This window comes from Palaemon carinicauda, chromosome 40 (genome assembly GCF_036898095.1).
Source record: "Palaemon carinicauda isolate YSFRI2023 chromosome 40, ASM3689809v2, whole genome shotgun sequence".
NCBI classification, from domain to species: domain Eukaryota; kingdom Metazoa; phylum Arthropoda; class Malacostraca; order Decapoda; family Palaemonidae; genus Palaemon; species Palaemon carinicauda.
The window spans coordinates 52,862,202-52,885,105 of record NC_090764.1 but is presented as its reverse complement, the minus strand read 5'-3'; the positions used below and the strand labels follow the sequence as shown (position 1 = coordinate 52,885,105).

General features: G+C 39.7%; 1 protein-coding gene across 1 annotated transcript in view; it reads left to right on the top strand.

The window, feature by feature from the left end:
* Window positions 1-22,904, top strand: part of LOC137631785 (fructose-2,6-bisphosphatase TIGAR-like) — a 135,330-nt gene that overhangs the window by 105,471 nt on the left and 6,955 nt on the right. Inside the window, exon 7 of the mRNA XM_068363744.1 lies at window positions 11,492-11,661. Within this exon, the coding sequence (XP_068219845.1) occupies window positions 11,492-11,661 (170 nt within the window). The remainder of the gene's footprint in view (window positions 1-11,491; window positions 11,662-22,904) is intronic.

Genomic DNA, 22,904 nt, shown 5'->3' with positions numbered 1-22,904 from the left:
AACGTGCTGGAACTGATGGCTGTACAAAGGGCATGCCGAGAATTCATCCATCTACTCCGGGGAAACACCGTGGCTCTGATGTGCGACAACGCCACGGTGATAACCTACGTGAAGAAGCAGGGAGGACTAAAGTCGAGGGAACTGTGCAGTCTCATGACGGAATTCCTGGAATGGGCAGAGGAGGAGCAGATCAAGATCACAGCCAGGTTCATTCCGGGAAAGAGGAACGTCTTGGCCGACGGCCTCAGCAGGATGGGTCAAGTTGTAGGGTCAGAATAGTCCCTACACCCAGGTGTGGCCAAGACCATCATCCTGAAGAGGGGCTTGCCGGTAATAGACCTCTTCGCCACGAGACTAAACGCACAGCTCCCCGTGTTTTATTCCCCTGTGCCAGACCCAACAGCAGCGTTCGAGGACGCCTTTCAACACCCTTGGGACAATCTCGACGTATACGCCTTCCCCCCCTTCAGAATGCTCAGGCAGGTCCTCAACACGGTGAGGCGGGCGGACGACCTGTGGATGACTTTGGTAGCGCCCTGGTGGCCGGAGAGAGAATGGTTCACAGACCTAAAGGAACTGGCGCGCCTCCCACCTTAGCCTCTTCCGGACAGGCCAGACCTTCTCCGGCAGCCTCACTTCCAAAGGTTTTACGAAAACCCTCGGTCCCTCCGCCTTCACGCGTGGAGGTTATCGAGCGTCTCCTGAGGAAGGAAGGATTTTCGTCGAAGACAGCAGAGAGGATGTCAGGCTACCTAAGGCGTTCGTCGGTCGCGGTATACCAAGCGAAGTGGGCTACCTTTACAAAATGGTGCTCCTCGAAGAACATCAGGCCATTGGGGGCCTCCATTCACGAGATAGCAGACTTCCTGGTCTATCTTAGGGATGAAGTAGGCACGTCCATTCCAGCCATCAAAGGAGTCGGAGCGGCGTTGGGCCTAGTCTTTCTCCTAAAGGGCATTGACCTAGGTGCTTCCAGACATATCTCGATGCTCATCAAGAGCTTTGAACAGTCGTGTCCCCCCTAAGCCACTTGAGTGCCCCAGTGGGATGTGGGTAGAGTCCTGAACCTCCCTTCGAGCCTCTTTAGGATATCCTAGACAAGGAGCTTACCCTCAAGACAGTCTTCCTATTAGCTCTTGCTTCGACAAAAAGAGTAAGTGAGATTCATGGGCTTTCTTACGAGGTCTCTCACTCGAAGGGGTGGCGAGAAGCTACCTTCAGGTTCTTACCCACCTTCGTGGCTAAAACTCGGAACCCAGCTGTGTGAGACCCTATGTTTGAGGGGTTTTCAGTGCCAGCAATCCCGTGGACGCACAACCCGAGGGACTTGTTACTGTGCCCAGTCAGGGCAGTACGGAAGTACCTAGAGAGGACGGCCAGACTTCGCCCCGAGACTAAGAATCTGTTCGTCTCCTCAGGACAGGTGAAGAAGCCTGTATCCAAGAATACGGTCTCCTGGCTGTGACAGGTTATCATGAGAGCCTACGATAGTTCAGGAGTCTCTCTTCCGGGGAAGCCTAGACCCCATGATATCAGAGGTTTGAGTACTTCGTTGGCCTTCGAGAGGAACATGGCAGTGGGCCAGATCCTGAGGGCAGGTACGTGGTCAAGACAATCTACCTTACGGCTCACTACTTAAAGGAATGTTCGAGAAAATCCTTGGATGGATTCTCTCTTGGTCCCGTCATTTCTGCGCTCCAGAAGATTTAAAGGTGTAGCCCCGGGGAAGCCGTGGGCAGTAAGTCCAAGAGACACAGGTTCCTTCCTTACCCCTTTTTTCCCCAATCACCTCCCCCTTCATGACCCTTCATTCCTTTACCTTCCATGGGATACACTGACAGTGAAAGAATACATCGCCAAGGATTTTTACAGAGGTGAGTTACTTAGACACTAAGATAGTTTTTTGCGTAGTTTCCCTATTTCTCGTTTTTCTATTCGAGGTCAGCAGAACCTAGCCTCCTATCTAGGTTCCTCTTTTCTCTTTGTCGACGGTCTCTAGGTCCAGTAGGCCACTCCCACCTCCTAAAGTATAAGTCTCCTAAGAAAGTAGTTCGAGGTAAGTACTCCGTGTTGGAACAAATCACATATTTTAAGTAATTTGTATTTTTCCTAACAGTACTTACCTCGAACTACTTTCGGGTTATGGCCCGCCCATCCTGCCCCGAGTACCTTACAGGACTTCATAGAAACCTATCTAGCTAAAACTTACTGGAGGTCGAGACCTGAGAGAGCATGCTCTCTGACCCCGGGTCGCCTCATGGCGCGTATCACTCCGCCAGAGGTTCCCCCGCGTAGAAAACGGAGGTAGGGTAAACTACACAAAATTCTGGTCGGTTGGGAGAAGATCCCAGATACTCTTAAGAAAGTAGTTCGAGGTAAGTACTGTAAGGAAAAATACAAATTACTTAAAATTTGTGAGTTTTGGGTGAGATAGCTATGTCGTCCTGATTGAAGGTTCCTTTTGGTAGCTTTCTAAGGGATATTTGCTACAGTGATACTCCCAGAATTCTTACTCCTGGCGCGAGTATCCATAATATAACTAAAGGGATATCGCATAATATCAGGGGACATATTTTTAGATACGAAACATAGCAATCTTCACCCTGGAATAGATTTAACTCTTTTGAGGGGGAAGAGTGACAAACTAAAAGGGAGCGGTTATCTAGGTACCCAGTGGACCTCCTATCCGTACTACTACCGGCCGCCATTCCTTTCTTGTATTTAAGCAGGAATAGCCGCAGATAAAGTAGTTTCGGGTGGGGTCATCAAGAAAGAAAGGTGGGTCCATCAGGACGACATGGCTATCTCACCCAAAAATAGATTTTTCACTTTGCTCAAAATCCGTTTTTCCCATGTCGTCCTGATGGAAGCTTAACAGGGAATTAACTTGAAAGTACTATATCTGTGGATTTGTGAAAGGGCCTTTACTTTGAGTGGGTTCCTTATCTGGTCTGATAGACCTGTATATGACATTACCGTTATCTGTCATATCCACTAAGCTTGGAACTGGCTTAGGGCTTCCTGCCCCCTGCAGGGAAAGTGTCGACTTCGACTATAAGTATTCAAAGTTTGTATATCCGTAAGAACAAAAAGGAAACTTTCTAGAGGGTACCTTTTTATGCTTTGGACAGATGTACTTATTCAAGGTTCTATTTATAGGAATAGAATAAAACTCTGGGTTGCTTTTTTTCACCAACTGAGGATAAGATAACATGCTGCTACATTTTCTTTATTTTATTTTTTTAAATAAATTATGAAATATAGATGTAACAAAGTAGAAATCTGACCTTGCATAGTTGAACATCATGGTTATATATATTTCTGACCTGTAAGAGAAGAATATACATACAGTATATGAATTCATTATTCTATTAATGCCACTCAATGTTAATGTGAAACCAAATCTGTCTAGTTTCACTCAGATGTTGGATATGCATCAACACTGTGTTCAAATGTTCACACGGCACTGGTGTTGTTGGTCAGATTCTGCACCTGTATAGAAAAGTCTATTAATGACCGTAATGATTTGCACTAGAAGGTATTAGTACCTATTCACCCGATGCACTGTGAGTCCCAAAACAGTCCACTGTTCATCGCAGCACTAGACAACGGGTTTTATGACACTACCTGCCGCCATCACAAAGTGTTTTATTTCAAGTACTTGCTTTGCATAATGTTTATAGAAAACTCTGGATGATTTTGCTTAATGTTTATAGAAAACTCTGGAGGATTTCCACCCCGTATATGAGCGGAGCCTCTCAAAGTCCATGTGTTGAAAGAAATTCAACGAAGAAGCAACTTTTCTTGGATCGTGACCTGCTGGTGTGCTGTCAGGATCCGCTCTGCGAATAAAGTAGGTGAGCTTCGCCCTCGGTTGTCTTAGGGATAGATTTGATCCTGAGGTTTCGCCTTGGAAGAGCTGTCCCTCCTTGAAGTCTGAAGTTCTTCAAAAATAGACTTTGAGACACTCTACGGGGCATAGAGAGACATCTTCCTTCAGTGGGCAGATTCTTCAAGGATCCCACCTCTTGGTGGGCAGCTCGTTCTTTGCAAGAAAGGCAGGATCAGGGAAAAGGTTCAGTTCTCCTGTGTCTAGGAACTGAATATGGCCTTCGTTTCTGGATAAGGCCACTATTTCACTAACTCTAGCCCCTGAGGCTATTGCGAACAGAAAGATGACTTTCTGTGTTAGATCCTTTAGGGTACAATCCTCATTGTTCAGGTTCGAAGCATAGTGCAAGACTTTGTCCAACGACCATGTGATGGGCTTTGGAAGGGTTGCCAGCTTGAGTCTAGTGCATGCTTTTGGTATCTTATTGAAGATTTCGCTTGTGAGGTCCAACTCAAAGGCGTACTGAAGAGGTCTAGTAAGAGCCGACTTACACGCAGTTATTGTAGTGGAAGCCAGACCTTGTTCATGTTGGTAGATGAAGAAAGAAAGACAGAAATCTATCGATATTTCTGTTGGTTTCCTTGTTTTCACAAAGGACGCCCATTTCTTCCATTTTGTCCTTCGAGATCCCAAACTTTTTATTCGGTGCTATGCCGAGAAAATCATGAGATGTAGGTTGTTGGTGCTCGAGGATGAAGTGTAAACAGTCGACTTCTGAACCAGTTGGGATAAAACTGGGTTCGGCAGAGGAAACAGCTTCAGTTTCAATTCTAGAACTAGAGGGAACCAATTGCTTTTGGGCCATTTGGGGGCCACTACTGCAGATGTCCCTCTGAAGGATCTTAGCTTGTCGAGGACTTTTAACAGGAGGTTGGTTGGTGGAAACAGGTAAATCCGATTCCATTTGCTCCAGTTGAGAGACATGGCGTCTATCGCTTCTGCTTGAGGGTCCATGTAAGGGGCTACGCAATAAGGTAGTTTCTTGTTGTCGCTCGTCGCGAAGAGGTCAATCTGCAGTTCCGGGACTTTTTCTGAGGTGAAGGAGAATGAGTCTGTGTCTAGGGACCATTCTGCCTCTATCGGCTTTCGCCTGGATAGAGCGTCCGCCATCACATTGCGGAATCCTTAAAGGTGAACTGCTGATAAGTGCCATCCTCTCTTCCTTGCCAGGTAGAAGATGGCTAACATCACATGATTGATGTGAGGTGATCTCGAGCCTTGTCAATTTAGACATTTTACTATCACCTCGTTGTCCAGGACCAATCTGATGTGGATTGCTCTGCGAGGGATAGTGTCTTCAACGTTAAGGAGACTGCCATGGTCTCCAAGATGTTAATGTGAAAGGTCTTGGACTGGTGCGACCAATTCCCTTGCACTTTTCTCTCGTGAGAATGGCCTCCCCATCCTTCCAGGGAGGTGTCCGTGTGTATCACCACTGATGGTTGTGGTGGTTGCAGGAGAATTGTTCGTGCTAGGCTCTTGGCTGTTGACCACGGCCTTTATAGTGTGCACAATTGGGTCGGGGTCAACCTTAGTTGATCCCTTCGAGCGTTTGATGCACATCTTCTCCAGACTCCTGACGCATCTTTTAGCTGTGCTTTTAGCACTGGGTCTGTCACTGCTGCAAACTGGAGAAAGCCCAATACTCTTTCCTGTTGGCGTCTTGAAATCCTCTTGTATCGGATTAGTCTCTTGACAGCTCCTGCTATCTCTCTCCTCTTCTTGAATGGAATAGAGAGGTGTTGTGACTTCAAGTGCATTGGATTCCTAACCATTGGAACTTCTGTGCTGGAGAAAGGCGAGACTTCTTGCGATTGATCTTGAAACCCAGGTGCTCCAGTAACTGGATCACCTTTTAGGCCGCTTGCAGACAAGTAGTCTTGGATGCTGCCCACACCAGCCAAAAGTCTAGATATGCTACTACTTGAACTCCCTCGGAGCGTAGTTGCTGGACGATTGTATCTGCTAGCTTTGTGTATATCCTTGGGGCTATGTTTAGTCCAAAGGGCATTGCCCTGAAGACAAATTTTTGTCTCCTGTATCTTGTATCCTAGGTAGGAGGAGAGGGGGCGACTGACTGGTAGGTGCCAGTAAGCATCTGCCAGGTCTATTGAGACTGTTTACGCCCCCTTGGGTAGAAGGGTCCTTATGTGTTGCAAGGTAAGCATCCGGAACTTGTTCTTCTCGATGAACTTGTTTAGTAGAGACAAGTCTAGAATGACTCTTAATTTGTCTTGAATCTTTCTTGGGAGCACAAAAAAGCCTTCCCTGAAACTTGATGGACTTCGCTTTCCTTATTACCTTCTTGTTCAAGAGTTGAGGTATATTCTTCCAACCAGGAGGTGAAGTGTTGGAAGAATTCTGAAAAGGGGGTGGAATTTTGTTCCATCTCCACCCGAGTTCATTCGTGATTAGGGATCGAAGGTCCAACGATCCCGACAGTGAAAAAGTTTTCCCCTACCTGGAACCCCTCATTGCTTAGGGGTTCCTGAGGACTTGTGTCCATGACCGCGTCCTCCTCTTCCCCTTGGGTGGTTTCCGGAGGAACCTCCTCACGGGCCTCTGCCTTTGTAGGGCAGAAAGTTGGTCGAGTGCCTCTCAAAGCCTGGGTTAAACACAGGTGACTGGGCTACCAGCTGTTGAGGGACCATTTGGAAAGTGGTTTGAGGCTGGGCTACCATTTGAGGCACCGTGGCCATGGTGACGGCCGGAAGTTTTGCAGGTCTACGTGGTCTTTTTGCCTTCTTGTTCTTAGGCTGGGAACCTCCGTCTGAGGAAGACTTCCTCTTTGAAGACATGCCCCACTTTTGGAGAAGGTTCCTATTCTCCATGGCTGCTTTGGCAATGACTTTTTGGACCACCTCCTTTGGGAAAAGGTCTTTGCCCCAGATACATGATGAAATCAGTTTTCTGGGCTCGTGTTTCACCATTGCTGCAGCGAACACGTGCTCTCTACAGGTCCTCTTGACCTGACAAAAGCGTACAAGTCCTTCAGAAGGGTACCCATGAGAGACTTGTCTAAGACCATGTACATGTCTGGGGCGTTATGTAGGCCTGCACGCATTTACAAACAGTTCTGATGAGACAGGGAGGTGGCAAGCCTTTCTTTCGTCTCCTGTTCCCTTCTCAAGAGATGATCTGGCAACTTTGGAAGGCTCTCGTTGAACTGTTGGCCTGCTATCTCTGGATCCAACTTCGAGACGGAAAAGGTTAGATGTACTTCTTTCCACTTCTCCTCGCAGGTAAGCATAGCTAGAGATAATGGCTTACATTCCTCTATGATTGGGCAGGGTTTGCCCTCTTTGACTGCTTTAATGACACAGTCGAGGGCTTTCTCTGAAAAGGGGAAAGCTCTGGAGGAAGGAGCAATGAAGGTTGGATGCCTCTTGCTCAGTGCTGAGTCTTTGGAGTTGGTGTATCCAGCTTCTTTCAGGGTCTTGGTAAGGATGGCCTGTGCCTTGTCATGTTCGAAGACAATGATTTCCTTTGGTACCGTCTCTTCGCGAGATGCAGGTTCATCTCGCAGTCTGGCGTAACAATCTGGGTAGGCTGAAAAGCTGGGCCAGAATTCAAGATCTCCAAGTGGCTTGGCCCCAACTTCTCGGAGATGAATAGCTTCCCATTTATCATGGTCATGTGCTCCGTATACCTCCAGGGGCTGGTTTCGGAGCAGTGAGGGAGGTCTGATACTTTAAGGGGTTTAGTAGAGCCCCTGGAAGTTCCGGGGCACTTCCCTTCTGGTACCTCTCTCTTCGTCTGTTGGATGTCCTGTTTCATCTCCTCTTGTTCCTTCCGGAACACTTCCAACATCTGCTGGATCGACGATAGGAGCGCCTCGCTCCTGTCGACCTGTGTAGTCAGTTGGGGAGTTGGGGCTGAAGATGTCGACTGCATAGGTTGATATCCGTCATGGTGAACTGGGGGGTCCTCAGTCACCGTCGAAACGGATCCTTCTTCCTTCGTTGGTGGTTGAACCACATTTTCTTCAGGGCCTTCTTGCAGTAGGTCCTGTTCAGTGTCGGTAGACACTTCCGACATCCGTTCTTGGTGGATGTCCATGCCTTCAAGTGCCTTGTGGATGTCCGCGTCGATCTTCAGTTGGATGAAGGGAGGCTGGACCTGTTCTTGGGGTGCTACTGCACTAGGGTGAGCCTTAGGGAACAGAAGGCACCTGAGAGATTCATTGGGCTGGTAAGGTCCCGGAGACTTCTTTTGGAATCCTTTTACCCACCTACGAAGGGTTTCCCTTGCTGTATCCCTAGCCTCTATGGAAACAGGGATTGTTTCTCCAAAGCCGTTGGACAGCAAGGTCGAGGAGTTGGAGCAACCCTTCGGGTCCCAGTACCTCAGGGATCCAGATACAATACAGCAGGGGGCATGAGACCTGCACATCGTATGCCCACAAAAGTCATAGCTCTTGTGGTTGCAGAACACCATTGGCTGCTCCTGTAAAGGAAAAGGATTTGATGAGTATTCAGTTGTTTATATCATTGATATAAATGCATACATTTAATAGTAATACTTACTATTGTAATTAATAGCTAGAAAGGAAATAGGAAAGAAACATATCTGTGATTCCTCTCCCAGGCAATCCCTGAGACCTCCATCAATATTAATATTTAGATCCCCTATAAGGGAGAATACAGGGTGGAACGACCCTCGTGCGTAGAGACGGGGTTAGTAAATGTTTATACTAACTTCTCCACCTGTAGTAAATTAATATTGATCGGTGTTTTATATGGGTTCCGATGATCAAAGGATTCATCTGGGTGTTGAGGGATTACTCAACCTCAACATGTTATGCTGTCCCAACAATAGACTGTGATAGGATACACAGAGTATGTTAGAAATTACTTGTACTACTGTGTTGTTGTATACTGTAATTTTACCGGTACACTACTGGGGTTAGGTTAGTACCTGCCGGCACTAACTGATAGAGAGAAAGAATGGAAAGGAGGGTTTCCTATAATTATGGTTAGCACAATAACTGGAAGTGTAGGAGGACTATCCTGACGCCTACTGTCTACTTGCCAGACTGAGAGTTTTAATGGAAGGGGAGGAATCCATCTGATTCTAGCTTCCATCCATCCACAAAAGTCTGCCGGCTGCAAGTTTTGTGGATGGCAGACCAAGAGAGGACTGAAGAATTCTCAACAGTATGTTGGATTTCCCACCGGCAGCCGTCAGGGCCAGCTCAGTCTTTCCCCCTGGGGCATTCACTTACGGTGAAGGAAGGACATAAGGGGGAAGTGACCGAGGTATTCCTAACCGCCGCCGGTAGGGTCCCAGCCGGCGACGCAGTCAACCCGGCAAGCCGGGATGACTGTCTGAGTACCGGTGAGAGAATGTTTTGATGGCTAGGGTGACACTAAAGGACAGAGGGGGGAGGGGGGAGGGGGAAGGGTCTTATAGTTCACAGGGGAGAAAGGCGGCGGCAGGTATGCCGCCTACCTTCGACCGTGAACTAAGGAAGCATGGCTTCCTGTGCCGATGACGTCGTTGGCGGCAGAGGAACAAAGATTCCCCTGTCGGCGACATTGCGGCTGCGAGACAGGGCACCCTGAATTACCATCTAATCCTCAAAGCCGGAGTACTCGGCGGAAAAGAAGAAAGACGGTGTTATTACTATCTAGGTCAAGCTGGAATTCTACTCGACGGCGATGATGAAAGATAGAGGTTGCCGCCTGTAATGGCGGCGGCTCAGGGAGGGAGGAAGGGTTTAGCCTCTTTTCTCTAAAAGAGAATATATATCAAACCTTATCCATAAATTCTAGGGGATATATGTCCCCATCTGAATTAATAAGGAACGATAGGGCGAGGTTAAACATGGGGAATTACTTTACTAATATACGAGTTAGGCTAGCCTAACTACGGTGGGGACCACGGCCATGGTTTGTACCGACGGGGCCCCCGGCGTATACGAAAAGTAAAGTCACATTAGGAAGAGGAATACAATAATGTTGTATGCACAATCTTCACTAGTATAATTTGCCTAGCTAGCTAAGTTTATAGCTAAATACCGGGATTGTCGCTCTACTGGCTGAATAAAATGCAATAATAATGTGCGACAGCTGTCGTAAAATGGCCGCCTCTGGATCGTGGCTACGCTCAACCAAACACACTTGAATTATACGAATTTAACTGAGGAGGGAGCCTAGAATTATGAATTATACACTGGAAAGAATAAATACTCAATTTTCCAGAGGATGAAGATGCTGGAGATTGCAGGATTAATATTCCTGTAATCCGTAACGAACACCGGGAAAAGGTTGGGAGCGCACTTAGCTTAAATGCTACTGAGAAAGGAATGGCGGGCGGTAGTAGTACGGATAGGAGGTCCACCGGGTACCTAGATAACGGCTTCCCTTTAGTTCGCCACTCTTCCCCCTCAAAGAGTTGAATCTATTCGGGGTGAAGATTGCTGTGTGTCATATCTAAAAATACGTCCCCTGATATTATGCGATATCCTTAAAGTTATATTATGGATACACGTGCCAGGAGTTAGAATTCTGGAGACCTTCGGTTAATTCTCTGGGAGTATCACTGTAGCAAATATCCCTTAGAAAGCTACCTAAAGGAACCTTCCATCAGGATGACATGGCCGAGCCCAAAAAAGGTATTAGAGGTAGTGTCCCTAATTTTTTCTGTGGGATTAGGATCCCTAGTTGCCCATTGACCAAAAATGCTATGCCATTCCTAGTTGAAAATTTTGTCACAGAAGCTCACAAGGAATTAGATGCAAAATAATAGAATGCTTAAAAGTGAAGGTTCATGATATTAGAATTGAAGCTACTTCCCCTACTTTTGGTGTGAATCTTTCTTATGGAAGAGTTTTAGCAACAGCTCAATGGTGTACCAAGTTAGTATTTACTAAATGTCATAACAAAGTATGGTTTGTTTATGGAGACCTGCATGGGACGTGGTCTAAATAATTTTGAGTTCAGTTAATTACTCTTATCTATGAATATGGGGTTCTATGTAATATTCTATTTAGAATCAATCAAATGTATCATATATAGCAAAATTAACATTTAGAGACAATATACAGTCTGGTATTTTTAGAGTCTTCCAAGTGAACATTCTGGAGTCCTGTATTTCAAATACGGGACCTGGTTAGTAACCTTGACCTTGTTGCATTACTTTTACATAAAAAAAGTGTAGAGGTAACAATATGGTCATATATTGCTATCTCCACACACTGTTAGAAGTGGGATGCAATCTGGGAAAGTTCATATTTTAATAGCAAATTTTTTTATTCCTATATTCACATGACATTTATTTGTATACCCAATGACTCATATTATCAACTTCAAAACTAGAGAGACAACGAGTATCTGGCACAGCAGTTTTGGTTTCTTACCATTCACCTCTAATAGTTTCCATTCCTTGGTTAAGGGCATGTATTTATTGAAGGAAAAAATGGGAAAATTTTAAAATTTTACAGGTAAAAAGTATTCTTTAAACCGAAAAGTAATATGAACAGGAGATGAATATAGAAATTATCATTTTTTTTTATTAAAGTAATGTTATATCTATAGCTTGAAAGTAATTTCTCCAAAAATTCAGCGTATAATCAATTAAGAATGGTTTTTATTTCAGGTTTTGCAAGAATGTGACTGTGTTGAAAATATTTTAGTTGTAAGTCATGGAGCAGCTCTAAAGCAACTTTATGTCCATCTCCATAAAACCTTAGGATGCCCACTTCCTGGAGATCCAGAGATCTTGAACAGGATTTCTCCTAATACAGGAATCTCAGAGTACAATGTACAGTATGTATTACCAAGTTTATTTTTGTTTTGTAGTTCAAAGTTTATTTCCTTGTGTGGTTTTACATATGTATGCTATAAAAACATGTTTTGCTCTAAAGCAAAAGATTTTATTCAAGGTAGTTGTGATATATTTAAAAAATTTATGAAGTTGTGGAAGGATGGTACTGTGTAGCTTTATCACTTGGATAGAACTCGCAATAACAGTTACTCTGAATAATTAAGCTGATTACAGTATTTAATAATTCTTTAAAAATTATAACAAACTCCCTTCAGCATAACAAAATACAGTAGGGTCCCCAATTATGCAAGAATTTGGTCGATCCACGGCGTTGCTTACATGGAAACTCGCATGTTTTGAAACACATAACTGGAATAATTCCATTAGAGCCAAGGAAAATGGCAATTTACCCATTCAAATGTTTTTACTACCCGTTTTGAATACGTTCTATGTACTATGATATATTTTTTATTATTAAATTGTTCTTATGAATAAATAAAACATTAAAGGGATTTTGACGTAGGAAAACTCTATTTTTGGGCTCGGGCTGCTTCCTACTGTGTACAGTAATACTTCTGCGAGTGATATTACTCGAGAATTACCGTCAGGTACCACGGGGTTCCAATCCCCGGAACGACTATCCATAGATATCGTGTATAATCAGGGACGTATCCTAAGATAACCATAGATATCTGCACCCCCAATAGACTTTACCCAGTCTAATCCTTTAAGGAGAAGGATAAGTAAAGAGCCGTTACATATCCTCTCACCTTACGCTGCCCCCATATGTCTCTGGCACCTCATTCCTTTGTCGCAGCTTCAAGCTGTTGTTGTACTGTTTTGTTGTGTGCTCTTTTTCAGATTATTTTGAAGATTTTCTTCGTATGATGGCTTCCTCTTCTTCGTCTAAGTTGCTGTATCATTTGAAATCCAAAAATAATTAAATAAAGGCAATTTTATATCATGCTTTTTCTGAACAAGCCACCTGAAACGGAAGCCACTGTTTTGTTTACATTTCACTGCTAATCATAACAAACAAACTAATGCATCTACACATCTGTGTATAGGTTATGTATTACAGCAACATATATCTCACCAAGTATTGATTGTGTAATGATTTTTTTTTTACTTATTTTGTTTTACTTACTTTTGCCTTAAAAATTCAAAATAAATGAAATGAAGGCATTTTTATATGGTTTTCCTAAACATGTTGCCAAAAACAAAATCATTCATTTGTTTACCGATCATAACAAACAAACAAAGGCATTTACTCATCCAAGTGTTAAGTAATGTCATCACAAACATTTTACCATATCCATAAAAATTACTACACATATCGCGAACAAGGGAAGCCATTTTGTTTTAGTGTAGTCAACAATAACAAACTTCTGCAAATAACAGTGCGGTTTTATAATTTACGATAATTCCAAATGAAGGATAGTAATTGTATAGTCCATTTCCAAAGTATTTTTACCAACTTCAGTTATAAGTTGGTTTAAGGGGACTGTCCTCCATAGTGTTTTGACGTACCAACTTTCAGAAATCAAAAATCGTTTTATTACTTCTATGTATGCAGAAACATATCGTACATGCTCTCCAGAAGTTTCAGCCAATTATTTTTACAAATAAAGAAGAAATAACTGTCTTTAAATGATGACATCATCCTTACTGCGTCGTCTGCATGACTGAGTTTGAGAGAATCGTCTTTGTGTGTTTATTTTTATATATATATAGCGATTTTTTCACTTATGTTTCGGAATCTCATATGTGTGGTAGAAATGGAAGGCTTTGGTAGAGGGTAGGTGAATGAAAACTACGAGCTACAAGAACAGCAGCCAGAGTTTCCAAAGACGTAAAAAAGTTATAATGCTTGTGTTTGTTTACTTGCAGTTCGTATGTACATTGTGTTTTCAAAATGTCCTCAGGAACTTTATAGCAAGACCAATGTTACCTAAGGTCATAGAAAGAACAAAAAGTAAGCAGAGAGCAAAAAAAGAACCAAGAAGAGAGGGAAACATGAATAAGAGTACAAAGCTGAAACATGCTAACTAAAACTCTGGCAACTCATAACACCCTTACGCCAAGTGTAATAGTAAACTTAGGGTTTAAATACCTTGTTTAGGGTGTGTTTATGTAGGAATAAACAATAGAATTACAATGTAAGGTTATCATAATTATGTTATCTTGATCTCTTTAAGAAAAGAAGCAAAAATTTTTTGCAAATCTTAGGGAGCTCATAACTCAAAAACATACTTATTCACACTTAGGTACATTTTTCTCACTTATTTATTGTTTGATTTTATAGAGAAAGATATTGAAAAGAGGAATAAAAATTGCACAATTTTGTGTACCAGTATTTTTATTTTCCTTTTTCTCTTTTTGACATGAATATTTTATGTCCAGACGAAGAAAGTTAAGAACAAACTCTTTAGAAAAAAAAGGGAAAATAAAAAATCTGTATCACAGAATTATTCGATTTATAAAGAAGTTTTGATAGTATGATTTCCACAAAAATTTCTGTCCTATTAGTGGAGAAAAATGTACCTAAAAAATTTTCAAAATCATGATTTTTGCTAATATATCAAAAAGTTTTTGATCAAATGACTTGAAATTTTTATTTGATGAAGGTATCATATATGTCTAAAACATATTTAGAAATTTTGTATTTTGAGTAATAAGAAAAAAATTATTCATGGCATGGTGGACGGTCCCCTTAATTTCATATCAACTTGTACCCACTTCAGTTACGGAATCCATGGCTAAAAGGAAAAAAAGTACCAGGCTAGTTTTAAATTAAAAGTTGTAGAACAATAATGTTACCACTATAACATTCGATGTGACAGAGAAGATGGTGCGAATTTGGATAAAGTGAGCATGATTTGAATCATGATGGATTTTTAATGAAAATTAATATTTTGCTAATCTAATTGTTATTACTACCATCATTAACACTACCATTAAAATTATCTAAAGGTTAGAGACAGAGAAAAATAAAAGTTACTGAGAATGTAACCACAACTCGATATTTAGATTATGTTAGCTGGACTCGCATAGGGAACAGTTGATTTCATTGTTGACATGGAATTTTTCCTCAAATAAGGGATTTTGATGTAGAAAAAATCTATTTTTGGGTGAGATAGCCATGTCGTCCTGATGGAAGTTCCCTCTGGCAACTTTCTACAGTATAATATTTCTGCGATTGATATTACAAGAGAATTACCGTCAGGTATCACGGGGTTCCAACCCCCGGAAACGACTATCTGAAGATATCGTGTATAATCAGGGACGTATCCTAAGATAACCATAGATATCTGCACCCCAAACAGACCTTACTCAATCTAATCCACTAAGGTTTAGTATAAGTAAGGAGCCGTTTCACATCCTATCACCTTTCCAGCGCTCCTATACGATCCCTCAAAAAGGCTATTTAGAAAATCATACCAATAAAATGTAAGATAAATATGGTTTGATTACATTTATTATCAGTTATCGTACCTAGGCGTACTCTAGTCTACCAATACTTGAAAAGACAATAGATTTGATATGTTTTGTGGCACGTGACTCACAGACTTTGAACGGCATCTTAGATATAAAATATGTATTATTGAGAACTAACAATTGTATAAATGGGGGAATCACACAATTCTGCTACTGCTATTAGAATGACCGTGCACTAAAAGGGCAGGCCACGGGCTCTTGCACACAATTCAAACTCATATTTCGGGACCCTACTGTATGCTTTAAGCCTAGTTTTGCATCAATTTATCAATTTTGACTACAAGTTTTTATCTAAATTTCTACTGGATGATCTTGAAGGCTGCAAGGTATTGTTAAATGAGTACAGCAATTATTTCAAGTGTTTCATTTTATTATGATGTTAAGATTTTATTATACCTCGTAATCAATACTTCGTGACAAAACCCATATTTTGCTGGATTATATTTCACATTTGTATTCATGAGCTTTTAAGCTACTAAATTTATGCAAGAAGGTGACATGATGAACAAAGGATCCTGATATTCCTAGTCTGTGAATCAATAATATATGAAAAAGTGCTTAGGTTAACTCTCCAAAGTTCAGGGTACTGCTTTGGGTGTGCACTTGCATGGCATTGTAAAGCAAAACTTACAATGCCTAAGATAGTTGATTGATCCTGCACGAATACAAACATTACGTCCTTTAGGTATGAGATAACTTAAGTGAGAGCTAGAACAGCCATTGGATTGTTAGTAAGGTAGTCACCTACCTGTTGACTGAGTTAATCCCCCTTGGACATCATCTGTTTGGTGAATTGCTGTTAGCACCTTGCTTTTTCACAAGTGCTGATGGATATTACTCTAGTTTGTTGTAAGTGTTCGTTGTCACACTTTTACTATTTTTCAAATTGATAAACGGTCCACACTTAGCATGCTCTTGTGTGCTGCAAAATAAGTTTCATGTGTCAAGGGAGTGGGGTTGAAGGAAAGAATATCCTAAAGAACTTTAATTACACTTCTTGATGTACAGGATACAGCAAAACTCGTGATACTTAAATTCAGTTATTTTAGTTTGAAAATCACTAACTGGCATCTCTTACATTTTTCACATCTAGTGAGACCAGGTTCCAGCGACGAAGCATTTTAAAACTTTTCTCAATAAAAGACACAGTTCATTAAACATGATTTAAGAGAATTAATGTTATATTTTTATCACTATCTGCTAGATCATTATGGAAAAATTAACCCAATCTTTAATTATGATAATGCTAAAAAAAACTAAATACTTAATGAGTCTGCCTTTTTACCCACCATACAGTAGTAATGTATTTAACGTAATAAATGTACCGGAGATGTAATTGTGGGCGGGGCTAACCAGAGTCCAGATATCAATTGGCAGTGTCGCGGTGACACTTTTCCAAAGTATGTCACCTTGTCTAGTAATCTACCAAACATGATTGGAGCTACCCAACCCCTACCAGAAAAATAAAAATAAAAAGACGTATAGTAATAATTGTGGATACTGTATATGGCTAAAACGATACAATGTAGGAGAAATATTGAAAAGCCATCCTAATAGTTGGGAGATCTCGCTACACAACCACAGAAGAAAACAAAGAATTAATTAATATTTATAAACAAGCATTCATTTTCATAATAATTTTCTGTTCTCAATAGTGGACAAGGCATCATAAGCTAATGCTTATCACTTTAGGAGTCTGTGTCGTTACTTACAATAACGACATGGGAAATCAATTGTTATTGAATATCTATGTTCATATTGTATATGGAAAATGTTCTTTATATTACATGGCGTTAAGTGGAAATGTGCAGGTTTCTGTACAAATGAAGGTTTTGTTTATATTTAATTGTAATAAGCATTGTTACCAAGGAATATTGTCTTGTGAATAGTTGTATAAGTGGTTAACAATGCGATGTAAGTTGTTTGATTGTTTCGTTCGGTTTGTGTTGAATAGTTGGTTTCGTTCGTTTTGTTGTTTCTTTTGTCGTGAGCGAACGAAGCGGAAGTCGTGGCTTTGGGAGAGAGAGCGAACGCATTATTTTTACGACAGAGGCAGCAGAGGTAAGTCGAGACAGTTGCTGCCCGTCACTTCTCAACGTATGTAGTGTGGTTTTTGGAGAACTTAATCAGAGTGAGGGGGATTTCACTTTGATTAACGATGCCATTCCTTCCCAGCATTTAATGAAGTGGATGAATTAGTCAACCAAAGTTTGGATGAGTATCTTATAATATTTAATTACCTTGAATGGGATAAATTGCTAGGGATATGCATATCTGTGCGTGGGATTCCGTGACTGGGTAAAATTAAATATATATATGTGGTATCGTGGTTTACCCGTGCCTATTGTAATCCGAACTCGGCAAGAACTTCATATGGAACTAGTAAGTAATAATTGGGGGGGAAAAGCTCAATAGAATATAGTATGTCCTTTTGTCTTTGTAACACAACGCAATGAATTTCTTTATGTAGAGAAAGGGTCTCGAGTTCTCTTAAACGAATCTGGTAATTAGTAATTTCTGTAATTGACTGAAGTCATTATATGTTGTTGCTTGTTTGACCCTGATAAGTAACGATACTATGCATGAGGAAGATATTTGCAACAGATTATTTTGACATTATTCCTAGAAGGAATAAACTTACATACTACATTCTCTCTCTCTCTCTCTCTCTCTCTCTCTCTCTCTCTCTCTCTCTCTCTCTCTCTCTCTCTCTCTCTCTCTCTCTGTGTGTGTGTGTGTGTGTGTGTGTGTGTGTGTGTGTGTGTGTGTGTAAGTATGCAGAGGAAATCATTGATACAACATATGATGCCATTCAACAACATACTTACGTAGAAATAGAATATCCTATGGAAACAAATGATAGATCCAAGAGACTCTACTTGGGCCTACAAACTTTTAGGGAAGAGCAAGAACAAGAAAAAAGGAAAAGAAAGATATAGTCTGCAATTCACTGAAAAGAGGGAATTGCAGATTTGGCGAAAGAGTCTACTACAAGCATCCAAAGATATGCCATAATTATGAAATATATGGTAAATGTGCGTAGTTAGACGGATATGGAGACGAATGCAGAGATCTCCATCCAAAAATATGCAAAAACCTGAAAGAAGGAAAAGGATGCAAATTCAACAAAAAATGTCTATTTTTGCATCCTGCAACCATGAATGGAAATCAGAAAACTCAGCAAACAGAAAAGAAAAATGAAAGCAAATATGAAAAAAAAAAAAAAAAACAAGCCGAGTATATACTGCGCTATGCACTAAAGGCCCCTTTCAACACAAATATGCACAATTAGAGGCCAACTACAAAGAATGCATCTATAATGCCAGGGGTTGGTGCAAATATGGGGATAATTGCAGGTATACACACAAAAATAAATATGAAGGCGAAAGAGCAAATATAATAGAAAAGTTGGATTTTTTAATGGCAGAATTCCTGGAAATGAAGAAAAGAACATCAATCAGAACAGGAAGGAAGCATGGGAGAATCCATATTATTACCAATATTAAATAATGGGGATGAAACACAAACCATAATAGTAATGAATGCACAGGGTTTAGTCACGAGTAACTCTAAAAGGAAAATAGAGTTCTTAGAAGAACTAACCCAAATTGAAAAGATAGATATGTTAAATATAAGTGAAACATGGTACAGTATTCTTAAGAGACTGGCAGTGATGACCAGATGAAGGGTTTCCAAACATATAGATCAGACAGAACAAATAGGAATCAAGGGGGAACTGCAATATATGGAAGAGACATAAATCATGGAAAAGTCTGTGAAAAATACAGCAACACAGAATGTGAATTGATTGCGGTAGAATTTGAATTTGAAAAACTAGTGAATATTGTAGTTTACAGACCCCCAAATACTAAGGAGTTTGACATAATAATAGAAAAAAATAGATGATATATGTAGAAACCATAAAGACTGGAATATACTCCTATCCGGAGATTTTAACTTTCCTTTCGTGGATTGGAAAGAACGGATAGAAAAAAGTGGTTGTATATATACTGTACATATAAAAAAGAGAGTAATAGTAGCGCAGAAGATAAGAGGCAATTTGAAAAGCTTCAAGATATGCTATTAGAACATAATATGCAACAAATAAACCACATTCCAACACGAAAGGAAAATGTCCTAGATTTAGTATTTGTGAATGAGGTGAATTATGTCAAAGAAATAATAGTGTATAACACGGGAATTTCAGACCACTGTGTCATAGAATTAATAGCCCATTCCAAAGCAAGTGAATGCAGAGATAAGCAAAGCACAAAGTGATGGGAAGGATATGGAAAATATAATTTCTATGGTAAGAATATAAAATGGTCAGAAATAAATGAAGAATTGAACAAAGATTGGAAAAAGGTATTAATAAGTGATAATATACAGGTAAATATGGATATATTATACAAAATACTGGAGAAAATTGTTGAAAAATTTGTACCGAAAAAAAAAAAATAAACATCAGACATGCATACCAAGAGACAGAATTATCTTATTTCAGAAAATTAGAAAGTAGAAGGAAAATCTTGCAAAAGAAAAAAAATGTATGAAAAATGATGGAAATAAAAAGTAAGATAGAAAAAAAGATTATACGATCGAAAGAAAATGAAAAAAGGGACTTAGAAGAAAGGACACTTCAAAATATCAAGAAAAACCCCAAAGTACTTTACTCCTATGCAAAAAAGATGAATAAAGGGAGATTAGAAATAGGCCCTTAAGAATGGAAGGACGGTTAACGAATAAAAAAAAGAAATATGAAACATATTAGCAGAAAAATATAAGAGTGAATTCATGCCAAGAATTGCAAATGAGAATAATGAAACAGATATGAGAGAAGAAAATAGTGAATATCTTAACAGACATAGATATTAATGAAGCAGATATTGTGCAGGCTATAAGCGAAATTAAAAATGAATCAGCGGCCGGGCCAGATGGAGTTCCAGCGATTTTGTTAAAAAAACTGCACACACTATCGCAAAGCCGCTTGCAATACTGCTAAGACAAAGTGTAGATATGAGCGAGATATATAATAATAATTAATAATAATAATAATAATTCCTTTATTTCATAAAACAATGGGTATTCTGTTACATAAAGAAAGTATTTACATTGAAAGGTTCTTAAATAGTAATGGCCTCTTAAAATAATTTTAGGATGGCATTTTACTACGAACTAAAATCCATTAATTATATATTACGTCACCAATAAAACTATTTAACATTCTACATTAAAAATAAAAATTTACGTACAAAATAGCTATATTTAGTAAATTAGGATGTTTCTAAGACAAGTCTAAAACACATGATATATAAAAATTCAAGAACGTTGTAGTGTCTAAAAAGGTAAAATTTTATTTACGTACAGTCAATAATGAATATATACATACTGTAGATACATTCACACACTCATATATATACATTTTGTCTGAAAATACAGTGACAATAAAATTCCTCAATGATAATAAAAATACAATAATAAAATCAGATTGAACTTTCAGTAAATCACCTTTCATCCATACATTATAAACTGTAAACTAGTCACTTAAAAGTAATCAATGTATTGCACACTTCAACCATATTATAATCATTGCTGGCTCGCAAATAAGAAAGATTTCAATTTCTTTTTGAAAACAAGTAAATTTCCACATTACCTAATATCCACTGACAATATCCATAGTCTAGGTCCCCTGACTGAAGCTGCCCTATCAGCTATTGCTGTTCTCCTACTTGGAACCATCAGATTGCTGCTCTGCCTAGTTTATGTTAAACATAAATTAGCATATATAACCCCTATTTTCAAAAGTGGATCAAGACTAGAGGCAAGCAATTATGACCAGTTAGTCTAACATCACATATTATGAAAGGGTAATAAAAAAGAAAATAATGAATCATTTGGTTAAAAATAATTTATTTAATATAGGTCAACACGGTTTTGTGCCCGGAAAAAGTACTCAAACCCAACTGATAGCAAACAATGAAAACATAAAAATATGATAAATGAAAAAGACACAGATGTGGTATATCTAGATTTTGCAAAAGCCTTTGACAAGGTAGACCATAATATATTAGAGAAAAAAATGAGAAAGCATAATATTAAAGGAAAGATTGGAAAATGGATAAAAGAATTTCTACAAAACAGATAGTGGTTACAAATGGCGAGAAATCAGATGAAGCTAAGGTAATATCTGGCGTGCCACAGGGTACGGTATTAGCTGCACTGCTGTTTGTTATTATGATCTCAGATATAGACTGTAATGTTAAAGACTCTTTAGTGAGAAGTTTCGCCGATGAAACAAGAATAAGTAGAGAAATTACTTGTGATGAAGGTAGGAACTCATTACAAAGAGATCTAAACAAAATATATGAATGGGCGGAGATAAATAGGATGGTATTTAACTGCAATAAATTCGAATCAATGAATTATGGAAACAAAGAAAGAATGGTTTATGCATAGAGGGGACCTAATAAAGAGACAATCACAAACAAGGAAGCAATTAAAGACCTTGGTGTAATGTAAAACAGGAATATGTTATGCAACGACCAAATAGCAACACTGTTGGCTAAATGTAAATAAAAAATGGGAATGCTATTCAGACACTTTAAAACAAGAAAAGCTGAACACATGATTATGCTGTACAAAACTTATGTACGTAGTACACTCGAGTACTGCAATGTGATATGGTACCCACACTACCAAAAGGATATTGCACAAATAGAGAGTGTACAATGGTCCTTTACTGCTAGAATAGAAGAAGTTAAGGACCTTGACTACTGGGAAAGACTGCATTTTTAAAAATTATACAGTCTATAAAGGAGAAGAGAACGCTACATGATAATAAAGGCATGGAAACAAATCCAAGGAATTACTGAAAACATATGGAGCTAAAAATATCAGAAAGAACAAGCCGAGGTAGATTATTAGTCCCCAAAACTATACCAGGAAAACTAAGGAAGGCACACAGGACATTAATCCACTACGCACCAGCATCGATGATGCAGCGACTATTTAATGCGCTGCCAGCTCATCTAAGAAACATATCAGGAGTGAGCGTAGATGTGTTTAAGAATAAGCTTGATAAACACCTAAGATGCATCCCAGACCTCCAAGACTGGACGATGCAAAATACACTGGAAGATGCATAAGCCACTCTCTGGTGTGAGGCACCTGGGGGAACCCAAACATAGAATAGACAATAAGGCCTAAGGTAAGGCTCTCTCTCTCTCTCTCTCTCTCTCTCTCTCTCTCTCTCTCTCTCTCTCTCTCTCTCTCTCTCTCTCTCTCTCTCTCTCTCTCTCATCTTGTTTGCCATGGACGTATGGAATTTTTCCTGTCATGTTTTTCAAAATATGCGATTTTCCATTTACGCGGGCCCATTGATAGACCAAATTCTCGCATAATTTGGAACCGTACTGTGTTTGTGTGTGTGTATATATATATGTATATATATACATATATATATATATATATATATATATATATATATATATATATATATATATATATATATGTATATATATATATATATATATATATATATATATATATATATGTATATACAGTATGTATAATATACATATGACAAAGTAAAAGTAAGAGAAACTGGTAATTTAGAGGAGGAGTGGAAGTTTGTAAAGGAAAATTTTGTTGGGATTGCAATTGATGTTTGTGGCAAGAAGTTTGTTGGAGGCAGCATGAGGAAGGGCAGTGAATGGTGGAATGAAGACGTGAAGGTAAAAGTGGAAGA